This window comes from Myripristis murdjan, chromosome 1 (genome assembly GCF_902150065.1).
Source record: "Myripristis murdjan chromosome 1, fMyrMur1.1, whole genome shotgun sequence".
NCBI lineage: Eukaryota > Metazoa > Chordata > Actinopteri > Holocentriformes > Holocentridae > Myripristis > Myripristis murdjan.
Window position 1 is genome coordinate 21,526,782 of NC_043980.1, and position 20,936 is coordinate 21,547,717.

Sequence of the window (20,936 nt, forward strand, 5' to 3'; positions counted from 1 at the left end):
GTGTGTGTGTGTGTGTGCTTGCGTTCACGTCTGTGTGTGTGTGCGTGTGTGTGTGTGAGTCAGTAAACTGTGTGTGTCCTAGATGTCAGGGCTTCTCTTGCCTTCAGCGCTGCTGTAACTCTCCTCCCACTCCTCTGCTGTCTCCAGCTATAACTGCTCCTCTGTTCCTGCTGTTATTGTGTTTTGCCTCTGAATTAACTCTCCTTTTAGATGTTCCAGTTTTTCTTTCTCTCCGCTCCCCGCCTTCCTTCCCCTGCTTTTCCTCAATTACTTCACTGCGCTCTCCTCCCATCAGATCGTGTTTTCTTCTCCCCCTCCCCTGTCGCTCACCCTGTAGCTCTCTGTTGGTTCCATTTGGTGAAATTCCTTCCACCTCCTCTTTCTTTTTCCTCATCCTCCCATCTTTCTCCATCTCCCATCCAATCTCTTTACACTGAAATCCGCCTAACTAATCTCATCCCTGTCTCAGCCATAATCTGTCTCCGCTCCGCACTTCTCCTCTCCTTTCTATTCCTCTCTTATACCTGCACTCGCTTACTCTCTCCTGCCCTTTTCTTTCCTCCTCCTCGTCCTCCTCGTCCTCCTCCTCCTCCTCTCCCCTCCCTCTGTCCTTCCCACCCCTGTGTTCCAGCGGAGGAGCAGTCAGTGAGCAGGTTGTTCCTTTGTGCTTGATCTAACCATGTGGCTGCCAGGTTCCTATAGTGGAACATGGTTCCGTCAAGCACCATGGAACGGCCCTGCACAACCCTGCAGCATGGCCAAGACGCAAGAGACAGCAAACTCCTGTCACCCGTACAGCCTCTGTCTGTGTGTGTGTGTGTGTGTGTGTGTGTGTGTGTGTGTCTGTGCGTGTGTGTGTGTGTATGATAGATGACTGCCTGGGTGTGTGTAGGCATTTTTCTGATATGATCTCATTCTTGATGCTGTTTTGTTTTGTGCTGTGGTTTCTAACACTAACAGTTGCTTTGCAGTCTGGCAGGACTGAAAAACTAGTGTGTGTGTGTGTGTGTGTGTGTGTGTGTGTGTGTGTTCATGTGGGATTCGTCTCATTAAGTTTCTTCTTTGAGGCCATGGCACAAGGGCAACATTTTTTGAGGTGGTAGTGCTGATGGGCAATGGCACAATAATAACCGGCAACATTACTTCCTATGGTCATTTTGACTAGAAACAAGAATTTTGGTAGTTAATATCAATAACTGTGAAATCTGTAATCTGTAATCAAAAAAAGAAATCCCAAACTTTATGTGTTTCAATTATTTAACTTTTTAACTACATACAATATTGGCCTGTGGCCTTCGAGTAGGAGACCGATCAGCCCAACAGAATACTAAATGTCCTGTTGTAACAGTAAAATAAGATAAGATAAGATAAGATAAGATAAGATAAGATCAGATAAGATCAGATATTCCTTTATTAGTCCCACAGTGGGGAATTTTCAAGCATTACAGCAGCAAAGTGGATAGCAAAATATGAAGCATAATTTACATTATAAACAGTATAAACAGATAATAAATAGCAAAAAGCAATATAAACACTATAAACAAGGAATATAGAAAAAAATTGAAATATGAACAATTTAAACAACAGAAGAAAATAACCTAAACAAGGCTCCATTAGATTAAAACACTGAGTTATAGAGTGAGGGATCAGGTTTTCTTGATATCACGGATACAAAAAACAGTTAGTATCGACTTAGTACCTCAGTATCAATTCTTGTGACATCCCTACTTTTGCCAGTTCCCATGCCAAATTAAAGCTATACAGCCCGTCTTTGCCAACTCAAAATTGTCCCCCTGTATCACGACCTCCTCCCTGGCCTTCCCCCCAGTGTTTGTGTTGGAAGCAGCATCAAGCACCAAGCACCAAGGCACTAGACCTACCGTGGCGAGGCCGCTGTGTGACGTTTTGCTTGTGCCTGTGGTTGTGGCCAGGTACGGAGGACTACCGCAGCAAGCTCGGAGGGGACTGCTTCGCCGACCTGGCCTGCCCCGAGAAGTGCCGCTGCGAGGGCACCACGGTCGACTGCTCCAACCAGAAACTCACCAAGATACCGGACCACATCCCCCAGTACACCGCCGAACTGTGAGTCACCCTGGACCTGTCCGCTAAGTGTCTGTGTCAGTGCTGTACAATCCTTAAAACTTTGGAGTCCGTGCTGGAAATCAGCAGGATCGATTCCAAGAGTCGACTCCATGCGGCATTTCTCTTGATTCTTGATTCCGAAAAACTTAAAACATAAGGGTTGCAAGCAGATCTTGTAAATTAAATAGTTCAATAAGTACATAATAAACAATTATGATGTTTTTTTTTATTAATGACAAAGGATATTGACACTGGCTCTCATGATTGTGTGGCTCAAGTTTGCCCAGCAACAGTCAGAGAGCTGGAGAGACGTAAGACAAAACTCGAGCTGTGTATCGTATGTATTTTCAACGTACATATTTTTGGTGCATCTTGTATATTTTCAAACTCTTGCTCACTGCTAACCAATCAGGATATCTCAGACCGAGTTGCAGAGAGAAAAAGGTATTGGTTTCTAATTGTTGTTTACTTTGAAATTCTTGCTAATACCTCTAAAGTTGTCCACCCTAACTTTAAATGTGTGTGCAGGGAATCTAGATTTCTGGAATCAATTCTACTGTGTGAAACAGACCCAACACCTTTGACGTCAGCTCTTAATTGCCAGTGCCTGGAATTGGAGAATCGATTCCTTTTGGGATCGTCTCCCAGGCCTAGTTTGCATTGCGTGTGTGTGTGCAAGTGTGTGTGTGTGTGTGTGTGTGTGTGTGTGTGTGTGGCCACTCTTACAGTATGAATAAATGAAACCTCTTTGACTCGATCTCTTCTTCTGTCTCGGCCTCCCTCTCCCTTTGTTCCCTCTCTTGCTCTCTCTCTCTGTCTCTACCTCTTCTGTCTCTCTGTTCCTAGGCGTCTTAACAACAATGAATTCACTGTGCTGGAGGCCACGGGGATCTTCAAAAAGTTGCCTCAGCTGAGGAAGATGTGAGTCAGACATGTTGTACTGTAAATATAACGAGAACAAAGTCATATGCAGGTCACGCAGCGAGTGCAAGTGGTGCATGAGGATGTGGAAATACCTTTAGAGTAATTACAATTAGCTGTCTGTTCTCTCTGTCTCCCCGCGTTTGTCTCTCTCTTTCTTTGCTGACTTCCCTTCCTCTGCCTTTCTCTGCCTCTCAATATCTGCCGCTTCCTCTCCATCCCTTTCTTCTCTCTCCTTTTCACTGTTTCTTGCAGTAACCTGAGTAATAATCGCATCACTGACATAGAGGAGGGAACGTTTGAAGGAGCCTCGGGGGTCAATGAGCTGATTCTGACCTCCAACAGACTGGAGAACATACACCACCGCATGCTGAAGGGACTCAGTGGCCTCCGCACACTGTGGGTACACACACACACACACACACTCTCTCTCTTTCAAATACATGCATATATGCAATCACATTATCATATCAAGTGTTCATGCAAATCAAATTCAAATATGCACTCACACACTGTGGACACTGACAAATGGATTTTTAAAAGATTTATGCTCATATCTGCATGAGGATGTACAAATCAGTTTTTTATTGTAATCATTTTTATTTCATAAAGTGTTTTCCCTAAATAATGCACTTGACACTTGTGTCTGTGGTGTGTGTGAGCAGCATGCTGAGGAGTAATCGAATCAGCTGCGTGAGTAACAGCAGCTTCGTGGGATTGAGTTCGGTGCGTTTGTTGTCGCTCTACGACAACCAGATCACCTCCATGAACCCCGGGGCCTTCGACACACTGCACTCCTTGTCCACACTGTGAGTAAACACACACACACACACACACACACACATTCTCTGTGGACTAGGGATGAGGAAAAGTCAATTTTTCTCCAAGGTCGACAAGGCTAATTAGTTTGCTTATTCAACTAGTCTTAAGAAAGGCCTGTTTTAAATTAGCGCTCTTTCACACATGCTTTGTTTGGGCTGATTGAATTGAATTCTGCTGTGTTTCCCTGCTTGGTGCAGTTCATTCAGGCAGGTGTGAAACCAGCAATCATACTTGGGTGTGGACCAAAAAAAATGGACCAAGACCCTGTTGTGGAGGTGGTCTTGGCACAAGTATAAATTAACTCCAGACCGTTCATTTGCGATGTCCGCGTGAACTGAAGTACAGGAAGCATAATGCATTTTGAGCTGAGGGAGCTCCCGTAGGTCATACTTGCCTTGCCGACTCGGAATTACTAACAAAAAGAAGCAACTAAGTAGAAATGCCAGTAAGAAATGCCAGTGGTGCTCCGTGCCTGGTGTTTGATACTGTATTGGCCAAATGTGCTTGTACAATAAGTGAGAGAGGTAAAATAAAAATCATCCCCAAAGTAAACACTCCCTTTCTCTGCCTTTTAACCAGTGATGTTGTCAGATTCTGACCAACGAGCAGGCTGACAGCTCCCACGTGGCTTTTGTTGGTGCACTTTGGTTCAATTGAATTTTTTGCCGTGTGAAACTAAACCGAGCCAAATGAACAATACAACGAGGTATCAATTATTCCACTGAGTTGAAAAAATGTGAAAACGCCTGTAGACTTTGCTTTGGATAGGCCTCTTATCTGCCTTAATAATGAAAGCTTAATCAGCATCACAATGGTATGTTGTTATACGAATCTCAGAGGCAAAAAATAAAATATAGAAATAAACAAGCCTAGTTGAATAGCCGCATTTTGACTGAGTAATAGACCATTCTGGCCCAGCTCTATGGATTCATGTACCTGACAAATTTGCCTAATGGAAGTAGATCATATCTGCACTCTGTGTTGTTTCTAGACTTACAATTATCCACCGTTCATCAACATGTCCTCTCTCATCTTTGTCGCATTAAAACAGCTTGAGCAAATAGTTTTGTTTGCTTTCCTATGAATTAATCTCAGCAGGTTAAAGAAAATCTAAAGAATAATTCAAGAGTAATTCATCTGAAAGGAGATAGACTCTGCACATTGTTTCAAAGAACCGAGCATCTAAATATGAAAACAATCCAGATTTTGGGGAGCATATTTCTAAGCTGTGCTTCTTTTTAATTACTCTTGTAGCAAAGAGATGCCATTTCAGGTTAGAAACTGTCACTGTGTGTCTTCCCCAGGAACCTTCTGGCAAATCCCTTCAACTGTAACTGCCACCTGGCCTGGCTCGGTGATTGGCTGAGGAGGAAGCGCATCGTCACGGGAAACCCTCGCTGCCAGAGCCCTTACTTCCTGAAGGAGATTCCCATCCAGGATGTGGCTGTCCAGGACTTTGCCTGTGATGACGGTTAGTAATTTCCCTCTGCCAGATGGACATTTTGTTTTGCTTGCTTTATTTTTGGCAGACGAGTACCCTTTTACTTTAATTTACAGAATTACAAGTGGTGTGTAATTTACATTTTAAGTCACAATTAAGAAAACGTTCATCTATTTCAATAATAAATGCCAAAGAAACTCTTCCTAATTGATGTACCATTGGTTTACACTTTTGAAAGGTGCCTCTTTGTGGTAAGTCCCACTCCAACAACCTATTTCAACAGGAAATACAGCAAATTCAAGAAGCAAGAGGCTCTCAAAGTGCTGTTTCATTGTGACTTTAACAAGCGTGACCCTTGTGGAAAGTGATCTTCTATTTTCACAGCAGTGACAGGCAATGCTCCATTCTTTGGCACGAGCTATATGAGACTGGCTGGAGATAGGGGTTGATAAAAGTGCCAGTGCTACTGTTGTCACCCCTTTTTACCTATTTAATTTTTCTCCTTCTTCACTCTTTCCTTCTTTACTTCTCTATCTTCCATCTTCCCTTTCCGCTGCTATTTTTTCTCCCTCACTCCCTTTCATTTCCACCCGTCCTCCTCATCAGGTAACGATGAGAACAGCTGCTCTCCGGTGTTGAGGTGTCCAGCAGAGTGCTCCTGTCTCGACACGGTGGTGCGCTGCAGCAACAAAGGCCTCACCACGCTGCCCAAAGGCCTGCCCAAGGAGACCACTGAGCTGTGAGTTTAGCCAGGCACACGTACCACCCTGTTTACCGTTCATTAACCCTGTTTCCATCAACCCTTCTCTGTATTGAATAAAAAAAATCCTTGATATAAATGTCAAATAAACTCCCAAAACTGCAACTAGCACCTGGACAGCGTGTAACGTGCAGCTCAGGGGATATTTCTCTCACATCACTCGATATTGGCAAGCATACACCGAAAAAGACACAATGGGCCACTTTTAAAACCCTAAAAACTGGAGGACAATTCAAGAAAACAACTCGCACAAAAATGATAATATGATTGTGGCCTACCTGCTGCACTATGGTGGCCCAGGCCGGGCCTAACAAGAGCGCTTGGAGCCTCCATTGTTTCATGATGCGTTTTATACCAGTGGTTTAAAACCAAACCTGCTACAAACCTTTTTATATCACTGCATATCTGTCAGCATACACCAATATGATTCAAGGATAGCTGTGATAGGCCAATATCGGGCGATAATATCGGCCGACTGACATCAGCAGACGGCGGTCTAGGTGGTATTTTCAATCATTTGGCTGTTCCTCCTGTAGAGGACATGCATTTCTGCAATATTAACAAAGACTTAATTAATACACTGAATTAATAGCAGACTGTCACGCAACAACAGCAGCAGGATCTCAGCGGCTATATGTGTTTATGTGTGTGAGTGTGTGTGTGAGAGAGAGAGAGGGAGAGAGAGAGTATATTAGGATGCCTGTGGGGATATTAAACTCCAGTGTTTGTTATGGCTCCTGCAGTAATGACTGTTCACACTGCTGGAGATGAGGAATTTCCCACATGGTTAAATAAATTCATTCTCTCTCCTCCCATTTTTCTCTCTCTCTTACTTGACTTTCCCAACGCTCGTTACATCTCCCATATTTTGCATGCACATTTGTTTCCAAACCAAATCCTTCTGTACTTAATCGCCCCCAACCCCACCACCACCATTCTCTCTCACTCTCTCTCTCTCTGTCTCTCTCTCTCTCTCTCTCTCTCTCTCTCTCTCTCTCTCTCTCTCTGTATCTCTCAGGTATCTGGATGGTAACCACTTCACTCAGGTCCCTGTTGAACTCTCCAATTACAAGCACTTAACACTCATGTGAGTCTCGCCCATGCAACCCTCAACACACTAACACACACACAAACAGAAATTAACCCACATATCATAACCCACACATTTTTCTTTTTTTACTTAAGTACATGCAAACACACCACCATAAACTCTCAGTTAGGATTGGGACTTGACCTGCAGTGTGTTCTATGCTTTTGAAAACCAATACTAACTCTGTCAGCGATCTGTGTTTTATCACTTCGTGTGTTTCTGTGATTTGTTGTGGCCCTGATGTGGGCGTGAAGACATGTAAACATGATGAAGTACAGCAGTGTACATAAGAGCAACACGTAGGGCTACACTACATATACTGTAGTCTGTGAGTGTGTGTGTGTGTATGTCTGTCTTTAGGCACATTTGTGCATGTGTTGACGTGTGTGCCTGTGTGTGTTTTATGTATCTGTTGTGGTTTTCCTTTTCAGTGATTTGAGTAACAACCAGATCAGCACGTTGTCGAACCACAGCCTCAGTAACATGTCCGAGCTGCTTACCCTGTGAGTCTGGCTTTACATCAGTCTCTCTGCATTTTGTGTGTGTGTGTGTGTGACTGTGTGTGTGTGTGTGTGTGTGTGTGTGTGACTGTGTGTGTGTGTGTATCTCTGTATGTGTCCTGGGAACCAGAAATAAATGCTGGGGAAAATACGTGTAAAAGTAAAATGCCTGTGAAAGTAGGAGTTCCCTTTTTTGCATATTGCAAATTGTCAGATAATTACACATAAATATTGTCCCTTGTGGGCCACTGCAGGTAATGTAAGTGAGCAGTTTTTTCCAGTGCATTCTGGGCAAGAAAAAATAGTGGGGGTTTTTGTTTGTTTGTTTGTCTTTATAAGAAAACAACATAGCCATTACATAGTGGTAGAAAATGTTGTCACCATGCAGACATGCAAGAAGATACTGACCTCCCATAATAATTTTTGTCGATAATACTAGGAAAAAAAAAAAAAAAAAACAATATAGAAAAAAAAATTAAAAAAAAAAAAAAAACAACAACTCAACATTCCAAGTGTGGAAGTTGAAGTAGTTGGGAACAGATGGGAGAAAACAGCACCATCCTCCTCTGCAAAGCCTCCTACCAGTTTCCAGCCATGGGAAAGACATTAAAACAAACTTTATTAGTACAAATTGAGTTTTCATTGTTTTTGCCAATATGCAATGTATTATTTCATAGTTCAATAAAGTTGTCCCTGAAAAGGACCCAATCGCTCCTAAAACTAAGGGCAAGGGAGATTTTTTTTCACTTATTAGATTGTTCTGGGTGTCTGTTGTCTGTGTGCAAGCTCAAGTTTGTGTGTGTGTGTGTGTGTGTGTGCTTTCCAGGATGGACGGACGTGTGTGTTTGTGCCGACGAGCATGCTGAATTATGTGTCTGTGTTTGCTCGACTGCTTTGCCCAACAGAATGTGAAGTCGTAAACACGGCTGTGCTCTGAAATGAAATGCCTTGCTGCATTTGAGGTCTTATAGGAATTACTGCGCCGTTGTTTCTCTCCATGCTAACTCGTTTATTGTGTGTGTAAAGCATCCTGAGCTACAACCGCCTGCGGTGCATACCAGTGAGGGCGTTTGATGGACTCAAGTCTCTCCGCCTGCTGTGAGTATCTGCACCGCTACACTCTGGCGTGTGGATGACTGAGAAATGTTATAAAGACCGTCTTTAGGCAGATTGATGTTAAATAAGTGAACCAGACTCTTAACATTCCTTCCCCTCTCTGCCTCTGTGCGCTTTGTTTCTCTTTTCCAATTTCTCTCGCTGCCTCTAAGATCTCTCCATGGTAACGACATCTCAGTGATACCAGAGGGAGCCTTCAAAGACCTATCATCGCTCTCCCACCTGTGAGTGGCATGAACAAACACACACAAACACACACACACACACACACACACACACATATAGACACATATGCACATATTCACACGTACACACACGGACAAACACCACATCACATCACTGCTCACATCTCTCTCTGTGATAGAAGTGTCTACCTTCTCACATTATAGAATTGCAAAAAGGAAAAACACATTATCATGACAAAAGAGCCTTTTCTCATCGCCCAAAAGGAAAATGTCTATTCAGTGAGGCTTGTCTGTAAAGATATTGGGCTGCCAAAAGTAGCTGAGCAACAAACCTGTCAACAGCCCCCCTCCCTCGTCCTCTCCTTTGTTAAACTTGGATACAGAGTAGCTGAGGGCTCACACCAGTGTCTTGAGTATAGCCACCACCTGTCCTGCAGCATTAGAGTCGATCCAGATAATTACTTAAAGGCAGAATGAGTAGGATTTGTCCGATTTGCAAACCCAACATTCACAGTTGGCCCCTTCCCTGGCTAAGGTAGCCGCCAGCAGCGCGTTATTGTTTCCCAGGATGGCGACGGAATGAAACAACTGTCCAAAAATGTAAAAAATTCCATCACCATACTTGGGAAAAAAAAATGCACTGCCAGCATCTACTTGTCCAACAGAAAACAGGCCAACACCGTGTCGTTCTTCATCCTCATCCTCTCCTTCAGTGCTCGCCAACGGGCGAAAGCCAACCCCAGAGTCACCACGCTATTTTCCATAATCTGCGATCCACGTCTGCGATTTTCATAGCGTCCTATTGGATGTTGTACCGTCGATCTGGCACTGTTATTGGCTGGGAGCGACACACCCACTGCCCAAAGGTTGACGCCCAGAAGAGTCGCGAGCTCAGCAAAACAAGAAAATCCAGGCATAGGGCTGGGTTTCTGCAGATACACACACCAACACACACCTCCAGGGGGCCATAAGTGATGAAAGAGGAAAGGGTAGCATCTCTTACACACACCCTGTATTTGTAGGGCTTTTCACTGGTAAACAAGTGTTAAAAGTGTTAAATGTAGTGGGGCTGGGTTTAATTAATCAATAAATCGGTTTCAATCAGTCTTCAAAACAATCTGATTATTAATTGATTTAATCCCTGAATTGGTGTTTTAATGTTTTGCTCTAAGTCTGTGGGGTTGCTCTATATTGTGCTAACTGCTGCAGTGTGTTGGTCATTTAAATAAAAATAAAAAAAATACATTAATGTAGCTGTTTTGGGCCAATTCTTGATGAAAACATAAATAAAGTTAGAGGGTTCCTTTTACAATTTACAGCATTAGTTCTCTGAGAATATCTTGCATATTTGAGCAAAACTGGTATTGTAACTGAAAAAAATCCTCAACGAAATCGGTACTGAATTGAATCAAATCAGAAATCAAATTCACCTAGTGACTTGAAGTTTCGGGAAATCAGCGCCTATACCCAGCCCTAACATGTAGAAGAATAACTCCAATGTTTTTGGCAAAATGCCCCTTTTTCCGACATATCCAGACTGAGACAAGATGTTCAGTCCCATTTTCACTTCTGTTCGTCCAGTGGTTCAGTTCATATGGGTAGCATTACGTGTTAGCTTAGCATAAAGACTTGAAGTCTATGGGAGTCATTAGCCTGGCTTGGTCCAAGTGAAAAAATAAACCTTTCAGCAACTTTGATGTCTCATTTACACAGTGTGTCATGTGTATTTGAAATACATGTCTTTCCTTTAATTTTATGTGAATGAAATCTCATTCCTATGTATCCTCTGTATTTATATCCTCTGTATTTACTGTGATCACTGAACACTGTTGGCGGTGCTGTCCCTCTCCTCCTGTCGTCCCTGGCAGCGCGTTGGGTGCCAACCCGCTCTACTGTGACTGCCACATGCAGTGGCTGTCTGACTGGGTGAAGAGTGGCTACAAGGAGCCCGGCATCGCCCGCTGTGCCGGACCGGGTGACATGACAGACAAACTGCTTCTCACTACGCCCTCCAAGAAGTTCACCTGCACAGGTAAACACACTCCCATACAAATACACACAAACTCACTACAGTGGCACAACACAAAGATGTTCCAGCATGTAAACAAATGTACAGATGCTCCCTGTTAGGTGTCCAAAAACAGGAGTTTGCTCATACACACTCTACAAACAAGCAGACTGATTTTGTGGCGAGCCATCCAACACACACACACATACACACACATGCTTGCTAGAGCAGACCACAAGCTGCCATTAATACTCAGGATTTTAACCCTACACAATGAAAACCTGTTTTAACTTTCTGAGACAAAATAATATAAACCAAGACCAACTACCACGGACGAGCCATGTTGTTAATTCAGCCCCTTCATCCTCCTCTCCAGCGTTTGTTGCCAAAATCCGTGCCAGAGTCAAGCTCCTCCCACTCATTCCCCTACTGTTTAAAGGAAGCACTCTCCCCCTCCCATTTCTGAAAACTAAACAATGATAAAAGTCCATGAAGCGAGTGAGCGCAACAACTGAGGCCAAATAAAGGCCATGCTCTGTGCCAGAAAGAGAACAGAATAAGAGACATAGCAAAACTCAGATCAATACAGGACTGCATTTAGCATGAAAAAGCCTTTTTTTTTTTTTGCAGGTCCCTTTAGTGGTTGGTTTAGCCTGACTATGATCTTGCAGGCACTGAGCTTAGAAAAGTTTGTCCTTAGCTGGCCTCCGTACTGCCATGACATGTATTTTTAGAGGGGAAAGAGACAGAGAGGAAAGGAGAAATTAGTGGCTTTGCGAGAATTTTACACACAAAATTTCTTACTGTTCTTAATACTATCTAGTCGTCAGATAAAACACATAGTGCACTTTTGAATTTTAGAATCCGCAAATTTGTTTGTGAGCAGTTTTCATCGCAAAATACCACTAACTGTTGTCCCTAACTCTAAATCTATTATTATTCCATCAAGTATGAATACATCACTAAAATCTATTTTTAACCTAATCTAACTGACGCGCTGTAGAAGTCCCCGGGCCTTGTGGTTTTCTGGTGCCAGGTAAAGTAGCCAATCACATCGCAGTATTACCTCCTCAGTCCCGCCTCCCCCAGCTCCTAGAACCAGTCCCAGCCCAGCTCTCCTCCTCCTCTGATCTTAAATTTGACCAGAATGCGCCTCTGCTGTTCCCTTTCCGTCCTAATGTCCTTACCTGCAGTGTTTGACCCAAACTTGGTGTTTTGTCTTGGAAATATGTTTAGTGCAACGTCACCGTCCTGCAAAGGAAACCTTGTATCTCTCCTCTTGATATCCAGTTTTGCCTCTAACGTTTGTCTACATTTTATTCTACGACGTTTCGAAGCATTTGGTTTACGTGACAGTAAAAGGGACTGCGGTTTTTGTTTGTTTGTTTGTCTTTCATGCAACATTAATGTGAAAATCTGACAGCTGTTCTGCACTCCCTAAAATGATTGGAGACTTTCTGGAGAGATGCCAGGTTCTTGCAGGTCCCTGACAATGTGCAGGTGTCTGATTGTCTGACTGAGTGGTGACGTATGAATTGTGACTCCTCTTACACTTCTGAACCCAGATGTTCAAATAAATCTTGTTCATATCCCTGGTGTGTGTGTGTGTGTGTGTGTGTGTGTGTGTGTGTGTGTGTGTGTGCGTGTGCATGTGTCAAACAGGTCCAGTGGATGTGAGCATCCAGGCGAAGTGTGACCCCTGTCTGTCCAGCCCCTGCAAGAACGATGGCACCTGTTCCAACGATCCTGTACACTACTACCGCTGCACTTGTCCTTATGGATTTAAGGTATGCATACTCTCTCACACACACACACACACATTACATCATTTGTGAAGTTTTGGTGCAATTTTTGGGTGAGAGAATATCCAAATGACAAGGTGATAATGAGAAGCTTTCATGAGCAGATGTTTCAGTGGTATCAAGAAACAGGTCTCTCTCTGACTATGTGTTGTGTGTATGTGTGTGTGTGTGTGTGTGTGTGAGTGTAGGGCCAAAACTGCGAGGAGCCCATCCATGCCTGTATCAGTAACCCCTGCCAGAACGGAGGCACTTGCCACCTGAAGGAAGGAGGAGAGAATAACTTCTGGTGAGAGACTCATATAGACACACACACACACACACACACACACACATACACACATATATATACAAACACATTACAAGCACACATACACTAATCCTACAAAGTATTACAAACACAGATCCTATAAAGCAGGGGTTTTAGAGCTTTTTTTCATGTCCGGGACCCCCCATGTCGACGTTCATTAAACCACAACACATCTTTTGAAGTGGCTTTCCCTCAGGAGCCTGCTAAGAAAACACATTTCGGTTTGTGTTCATTATATGTGTTCATAAGTTTGGATGTCATTCTTGAACACAAACATCATTCAAAGAAGGGAAATCAAAGCATAATCCTCAATGACTCCGATTTTTATATCCTAATCATTTGTAGCGTATTCAATTATAGTAAAATTAAACTAGGCCCCCCGATAGCCCCCCGAGGAGCCCACTTTGAAAACCACTGGGACAAAGCAACCATTAAGCACACATTTTCAGAGCTCACTCAAGCTTGTTTCCACCGCAGCATAAGATGCAGATGTGTTGAATCACGACTGGATTATCCATTTACCGGTGAAGCAGTGATTACCGAGAACACAGCAGACGTAGTTTGTGACCGGCAGACGCTCATCAGACAGGAGCGGCACCGCTAATGACGAGCGGGATGAATTTACGGGCGGTGGCGGGGCTCAGGGGAACGGGGCCCGTTCGCCTCCTGTCTGTGAGCGGGTCTGTGCTGCTGGGAGAATAGCCTTCTCTTCATTAGGCTGTTTAGTATTAATGTGGCACCGGGAGGGGGGCGGGGGGGGGTGCAGCCAACGCCTGTCTGCATGTTCCTCGGATATTAGAGCCACCCACTCAGCCCTATATCACATCTCCTCCTTTTCTCTGTCTCTTTCTCTCTGTCTCTGTCTCTATCTCTCGTCTCTCTCTCAGTCGCTGAGTCTGTTTTCTTTTATTTTCTTAACCCCGCTGACCTTGCATTTCTTGCTGCGTCCCTCTCTCTATTTCTATATCTCCGTCTTTGTACACCTTATTTTCTTCTGTGGTGTCACGGGGGTGCGGGGGTATTCATCGTGAAGAGCTGTCGTTGACTATATAATGAGATATTAATCCACCTGAGTACGTGCCGCATAAGAGCTCTTTATTAGGTCCATAATATACTGCTCGATGTGCGCGTGTGCGTGCGTTTGTGTGTGTGTGTGCGTGTGTGTGTGTGTGTGTGCGTGTGTGTGTCTGTGTGTGCGTGTGTATGCAGTAATAAACCTGAGTAGTAGTTATAGAGTTGAGGCACGCTTACGTTAACAGAATAATGACTTTCCGCTGGGGATATTTAGATGGAGCTGACGCTGCTGTTATGTGAACTGTGTGTGTGTGTGTGTGTGTGTGTGTGTGTGTGTGTGTTAGTGAGAGAGAGAGACAGAGAGAGAGAGAAAGAGAGAGACAGTGTGATTCAAGTTCAGTTGACCATGTCCTGTATGTGGATGTGTGTTCATGTGTGTGTGTGTGTGTGTGTGTCTGTGTGTGTGTGTGTGTTCTCAGGTGTGTGTGTCCCGAGGGATTTGAAGGCGACATGTGTGAGATCAACATCGATGATTGTGAAGATAATGACTGTGAGAACAACTCCACCTGCGTTGATGGGATCAACAACTACACATGCATGTGTTCACCAGAATACACAGGTAACACACAAACACACTCCTGTGAGCGTGAACACACACACACACACACACACACACACACACACACACACACACACACACACACGCATGCATGCCTATCAACATTAAAACCCACATTCATTTTTGAGCACATGGAAACACAGAGGCAATGTTACGCTGATCACACACACACACTCCTCTGACTAACGCTGGTGTGTTGCCACTTGTTTGTCTGCTTTTGTAGTGTGCCGGCCATCGCTAACTGCTAACCTTTGTGGCGACTCTGTTCTCTCTCTTTCTGTGTCTCGCTTTTCTTTGTTTCTCTCCTGTCTCGCTCTGCTTTCCTGTCTCTCTCTCTCTCTCTCTCTCATCTGTCGTCTGTCTCTGTGGTTGCAGCTGCTACCAATGAGGTGGAGAGAGGTTAGTCTGTTCTTCTCTCTCTCCTTCCTGTCCCTCACTCCTTCCTTCCTTCTTTCCTTCCTTCCTTCCTTCCTTCCTGCCTCCATTCCTTCCTACCTTCCCTTTATTCCTGTGCTCTTTCCATGCTCCTGTCCTTCAAAATTGTATAATCAATGCCATAGATTTAAATTATGCAGCCTTGCTCATTGTTCAGCCTTGTAATCACTGCATGTCCTTGATGTTCAAGCGGACCATTTGGTTGGTCATTAGTCCTTTCAGGTATCTGCCGTTTCTCTGCTCTCCGCTTCACATAAATAGCTCTGCCGTCCACAGTTTGAAGTCAAAAGATTGCAACTGTGTCACAATATGCCCGGCAAACATTTTGACATTGAATAAATGTGGATATGACAGTCTGTACCAATGAGTGAACGTTAAAGAAAAAGTTCACCCAAACTACCCAAACTAAGATATTCTCTCACTTATCCCTCAATCCATCCAGATAGTTTCTGTGTGATTTAGCGATGTGTCCATTCAGACATGAGCTCCCCCCCGTCACTCTTCACCCAAATACATTGGGTCTTGTCAGGGATGAATTTTTGTTGGTGGAGCTCAAATCAGCAAAACTAATGAATGATTTTGTTGGGAACTATTTCCTGGTAAAGTGTATCCACCAAGTACGAATCAGAGGGTTATGGATCAGGTGAGATTTCCATATCATTGTTTTTGGAAAGAACTGCTGCTGTTGAGTTTTGAGTTTTTTTATAGTTTGAGCCCCACAAATGAACACCCATCCAGCTCCATTGTATTTGGGCACGTGAAGGTGGAATGGAAACCTCACCAAATCACACAGAAACTATCTTCATGGATAGATCGCACCGTGCATAAGTGGTAAAAATATGCTTTGCTGCTGTTTTCCAGTAAGATTTTACCCATGGTTGCCTGTGGTTGCTGCCTGCACTGCTTTTTTGTAGTCTGCAGCTAAATATCTTTCTTATATCAGTGCAGCAGAAGATAATAGAGTGGAATAGCAGATCTAAAACTGAACAAAATGACTGGAAACAATACTCAAATCTCACTTTTTTTTTTTATTAGATTGCAATTATTAAGCACTCATGCAAATCAGCTGAGGCATAAATGTATGGATTTTTTACACAATCTTGGTCTGCGCTACCTCGCTCTAGTTGGGTTAGTCATATTAGATTTAAGTTTTTTCTTTGTTATCAGCACTGTGCAAATGAGAATTTAGTGAGTGCCTCGCATAGTTTCCAACGCTGTTCTAATATGAATTTTTCAGCATGCCGTAATATCACATTGTCAAGATTTTGTGCATGTTTTATTCGACGCTGACGTGTTATCGTCCGTCCACCGCGTTTGCCAGGATTTCACTCCCGCCCAGACTATGAGGGCTTGTTTGCAGGATAGGCGCTCAGATGCATGCACACACAAACAAACACAAATCATCATTCCACAAACAGCCTCATCGATTCCGGAGCAATCACATAATTGTTCCCCGAGTGAGTCTTGTAATGTCAGGGGTATTGGTTTGTTCCCTGGTGCCTGGTCAATAATGTGGCGTAGGAGCATTTTGGAGCTTGGGGAACATCAGGGATACACACAGGAATATCACCGGGAGTACGACGTTCCCAGAGATGAGGTCATTTATCAGACCCCTGTATTCCCTGTGGCCGCAAGAGAGTCATCCATCATCTGAATACACACCCATACTGCCTAAAAAACACAAAAACACCTATACACCTATACACACACGCTCAACCATGCCAGCATGTGCCAGTACAAGCACACTGTGAGGGAGTTAGTGCTGAAAATAGAGGAGGTGGTTTATAATTTGATTTAATATTTTATGGCTTGGAATAAGCAGGCTTTATTAATTTAGCAAGCAGAGCAAAAGACGATGGAAAGGCCACAGAGTGACAGGACATGTACTCACAGTTGTTTGTGTGTGGGTGTGTGTGTGTGTGTGTGTGTGTGTGTGTGTGTGTGTGTACATGGGCTTGTGTTCATAGGGGAACTGTGCGAAGAGAAACTGGATTTCTGCGCTCCAGAGCTGAACCCATGTCACCTCGACTCAAAGTGCATTCTGACCCCAGATGGATACAAGTGAGTGGACTAGACACACACACACACACACACACACACACACACATACACACACACACACACACGCACACACGCACGCAAAGTTGGTGGAGTTTTCTTGTTTCTTTCCCTCAGGATTTGAGTACTAACATTTCTCACACTGAAATAAATGAGCTGCTGATTTTTGCCCCCAGAGATAAGCTGCATGTGTGTGTGTGTGTGTGTGTGTGTGTGCGTGCGTGCGTGCGTGCGTGTGTGTGTGCGTGTTTTGGGAGTGCAAGTGTGAGTGTGGCTCCCTCATAAGGTTTCCTGTCCAGATCTTATCTGAACCTCATTTCAGTTTCACTCCCTAGCGATGTGCACCAGCGTCAGCTCAGTCTGCCTCTGCCTGCTGCCAAAATTTTACAGATTTATTAACACCTAGATACAGGGGATGTTTGGAATGGTTTTGGATGGTTTTGGTGTTTTTATACCAGTAAATACCTCAGGAGTTAGGGCTGGGATTCATCAGAGGCCCCATGATGCAATATTATCATACTTAAGTCACGAATTGTGTTGTGCAATATACTGTGTATACTTTGTATTGCGATAACATGTACTGTGATATATGATATATTGCGATATTAACTCTTTTCAACTACAAATTATGTCCTCAATGGAAAACTTTGTCAAAATCTTATCTAATAAGATAAAGTTTTCATTCTGTTCAACTCACTTCAATCATTTTTATTGCAGCAAAATGGCATTGTCAAGCAGACAGACTGAACAACTCCAACAAACTGTCATAAAAACCTGTCAAAAATGTTGCATCAGTTCTTGGTGATACAATACGGATACCTGGTTTCCATGTATCAACACAGCATCGCCACACAAAATATCACGATGCTGTGCTGTATTGAATTTTTCCACCAGCTGTAACTTTTGCTGTGCACATTTTTCCTCCAGATGTCGTATTCTGTCCAGCCCCTGGTTAAGAGGAGGACGTGTGTGTTGTTTTCATTACGCGGTGTTTGTGCAGCCCCAGGTTATGTTTTGTCTGGGTCAGGAGGGAATCAGTGTGTTTCACCAGCAGTACTGAATGTCTTCTAATGCCATAACACAAGCAAAGATTGTACCTAATCCGTTCATAAATACATTTTCCATCTCTCTCTTTCTCTCTCTCTGTGTGTGTGTGTGTGTGTGTGTGTGTGTGTGTGTATCCCAGGTGTGAGTGCACTCCAGGCTATGTAGGGGAGCACTGTGAGCAGGACTATAACGACTGTGAAGAGAACAAGTGTCAGAACGGCGGTCAGTGTATTGACGCCGTTAACGGATACACCTGCGTCTGTCCAGAGGGATACAGGTGAGACACACACACACACACACGTGCACGCACACACTCAGACACACACACACACACTCATACATTCACACATTTGCACAAGTACCAGCACACAGACGTGGTGTCAGCCAGGCCGTCTCATCGGTAAAAGATGCATTCCAACAAACAAAGCCAGGCTTTGTTGTTTGCTTCCAGCTCCGGGGAGCTGCAGTGCTTTAGTGGTTTGCTCTTGTTTGTCAGTCTCACTTTGAATGAAACTTTTCAGACAGTTCACATGCTTTGGTAATTATTTTACCAAAGCCAAAATACCTTCAAGGACATTCTTTACTACGATAATGAGTATTTTTGGTGTTGCCGATGGTAACCAGCTGTGTCTCATACCCACGGTGTCACCATCATACTTATAATCAAAGTGAAAGAACGTCCTCTTAGGCGTAATTGTTATATTTGATGTGTGTGTGTGTGTGTGTGTGTGTGTGTGTGTGTGTGTGTGTTGCAGCGGGCTGTTCTGCGAGTTCTCCCCTCCTATGGTCCTCCCTCGCACCAGCCCCTGCGATAACCATGAGTGCCTCAACGGGGCCCAGTGTGTCGTCATGGGAACGGACCCTCGCTGCCAGTGTCTCCACGGCTACCAAGGCGAGCGCTGCGAGACGCTTGTCAGTGTCAACTTCATCGACCGCGAGTCCTACCTGCAGCTTCCCTCCAATCTCATCTCACCGCACACCAACATCAGCCTACAGGTACACACACACACACACACTCAGTCACACACACACACACATATACACGTAATTTAAACTGCCTTTTAGTTACTATAATAGCCCAATAAATATCCTGTTCTCAGATTGCCACAGATGAGGACAGCGGTGTGCTGCTGTACAAAGGGGACAACGATCACATCGCCATGGAGCTGCACAGGGGACGTCTCCGAGTCAGTTACGACACCGGATCGTACCCCCCCTCCGCCATATACAGGTACACACACCTGAGCACTACCAAACACTTCCACCATTACCACAGTGATGCTACATTCACCCGAGGAAAGATATAGATGTGCAGATTGAAGGCAGCAGGATACTTCTGTGTATTTTGAGCCCATTATATTTTGCTCTCAATGTATTATATTTTATGTCTTGTATTTTTTGTTACCAATTATATGTGCTGTTGCCTATCTTGGCCAGGACACCCTTGTGAAAGAGATTTTTAATATCAGTGAGGTATTTCTTTCTTACCAAGTATGCTTGGGCCTTAAACCTCTAAACCTCTGTTCTCTCCCCGTCTTTCTCTCTCAGCGTGGAGACAGTGAATGATGGGAGTTTCCATGCTGTCGAGTTAGTCGCGGCCGATCAGACTCTGTCTCTGTCGATCGACGGCGGACCGCCCAAATCCATGAACTCGCTCAGCAAGCAGTCCACGCTCAGCATAGATTCTCCACTTTACCTGGGAGGTAAGGACTCGAGCATGATGTGTGTTTGTGTGTGTGTGTCTTGTCTCCGCCTCATTACTGTCTATATTATGTCCCTCCACAATGCTACATGGTATGCAGGTCATTATGTCATCCTGGTGGCGCCTATCTGTCTGTGTGTAGACGCATTCTTGTGCACATAATGATTCAAGACAGAAACTTCATCCTTTCACCACAAGCATCCTTGCACCCCTCACACCCCACCCTCTCATTGAGCAGACGATTGATTTGGATTTTAGATTTCAGACCACCCTGCGGCATAACTTTATATATTAACGAGGGAAACCTTTTATTTTGTTTTAATTTATTTTAAATATTTATCATTGTCTCTGCATCCAAACTGCTCTGAGATCAAACCAAAAATCTGTTATTATTTTGTATGCTTTTGTACTGCATTTATTCTTGTAGTGGAAGCACACGCATTCTATTTGCTTATTGCTCAAGATGTGAATGTGAATTAATGGAACTTTTGAGATTTTCTCTCTACATTACTGCTTCTATAATCTCTCCCCTCACACCTCCAGGTATGCCGGAGCGCGCCTCAGTCTCTGGCGGTCTTTCGTCCCTGCAGCACAGCTCAGGTGGTCGCAACGGCACCAGCTTCCATGGCTGCCTCCGTAACCTCTACATCAATGGGAAGCTGCAGGACCTTGGGGCCGGGCTGGGACCAGGAGGAGCGGGTGCTGCTTCAGGGCAAACCACCTCTGGACATTGGCTGGGACAAGGAGTGGAGCCGGGCTGCCAGCCCTGCCAGAGAGGCGCCTGCGTCCACGGTGACTGCCACCCAACAGGGCACAGCGGCTTCACTTGCACCTGCCACCCCGGGTGGACTGGAACGCTGTGTGACCAGCAAGTCAACAACCCCTGTGATGGGAACAAGTGAGTGTCTGATTCAAATGATGCACATGCTGCTACATTAAGACTTACATGAAGACTTGGTAAAGAGGGTAGCAAGAGGGTTTTTTGGCCCACATCCATCCAAGATGGCTCGCAAGAGCTGGTCTTCAG

At 44.3% G+C, this 20,936-nt stretch overlaps 1 protein-coding gene across 2 annotated transcripts in view; it reads left to right on the forward strand.

Moving 5' to 3' along the window:
• The window catches only part of slit2 (slit homolog 2 (Drosophila)), a 93,452-nt gene that overhangs the window by 69,650 nt on the left and 2,866 nt on the right, over positions 1 to 20,936 (forward strand). The window contains exons 15-35 of one of the 2 annotated variants that reach the window (XM_030056971.1): positions 1,932 to 2,082; positions 2,929 to 3,003; positions 3,259 to 3,402; positions 3,669 to 3,812; positions 5,130 to 5,296; positions 5,873 to 6,005; positions 7,045 to 7,113; positions 7,548 to 7,619; positions 8,643 to 8,714; positions 8,885 to 8,956; positions 10,786 to 10,949; positions 12,588 to 12,712; positions 12,916 to 13,013; positions 14,528 to 14,667; positions 15,043 to 15,066; positions 17,070 to 17,163; positions 18,347 to 18,484; positions 18,963 to 19,203; positions 19,308 to 19,438; positions 19,756 to 19,910; positions 20,453 to 20,807. In XM_030056971.1, the coding sequence (XP_029912831.1) occupies positions 1,932 to 2,082; positions 2,929 to 3,003; positions 3,259 to 3,402; positions 3,669 to 3,812; positions 5,130 to 5,296; positions 5,873 to 6,005; positions 7,045 to 7,113; positions 7,548 to 7,619; positions 8,643 to 8,714; positions 8,885 to 8,956; positions 10,786 to 10,949; positions 12,588 to 12,712; positions 12,916 to 13,013; positions 14,528 to 14,667; positions 15,043 to 15,066; positions 17,070 to 17,163; positions 18,347 to 18,484; positions 18,963 to 19,203; positions 19,308 to 19,438; positions 19,756 to 19,910; positions 20,453 to 20,807 (2,764 nt within the window). The remainder of the gene's footprint in view (positions 1 to 1,931; positions 2,083 to 2,928; positions 3,004 to 3,258; positions 3,403 to 3,668; positions 3,813 to 5,129; positions 5,297 to 5,872; positions 6,006 to 7,044; positions 7,114 to 7,547; positions 7,620 to 8,642; positions 8,715 to 8,884; positions 8,957 to 10,785; positions 10,950 to 12,587; positions 12,713 to 12,915; positions 13,014 to 14,527; positions 14,668 to 15,042; positions 15,067 to 17,069; positions 17,164 to 18,346; positions 18,485 to 18,962; positions 19,204 to 19,307; positions 19,439 to 19,755; positions 19,911 to 20,452; positions 20,808 to 20,936) is intronic. The other variant, XM_030056979.1, reaches the window with a different exon arrangement.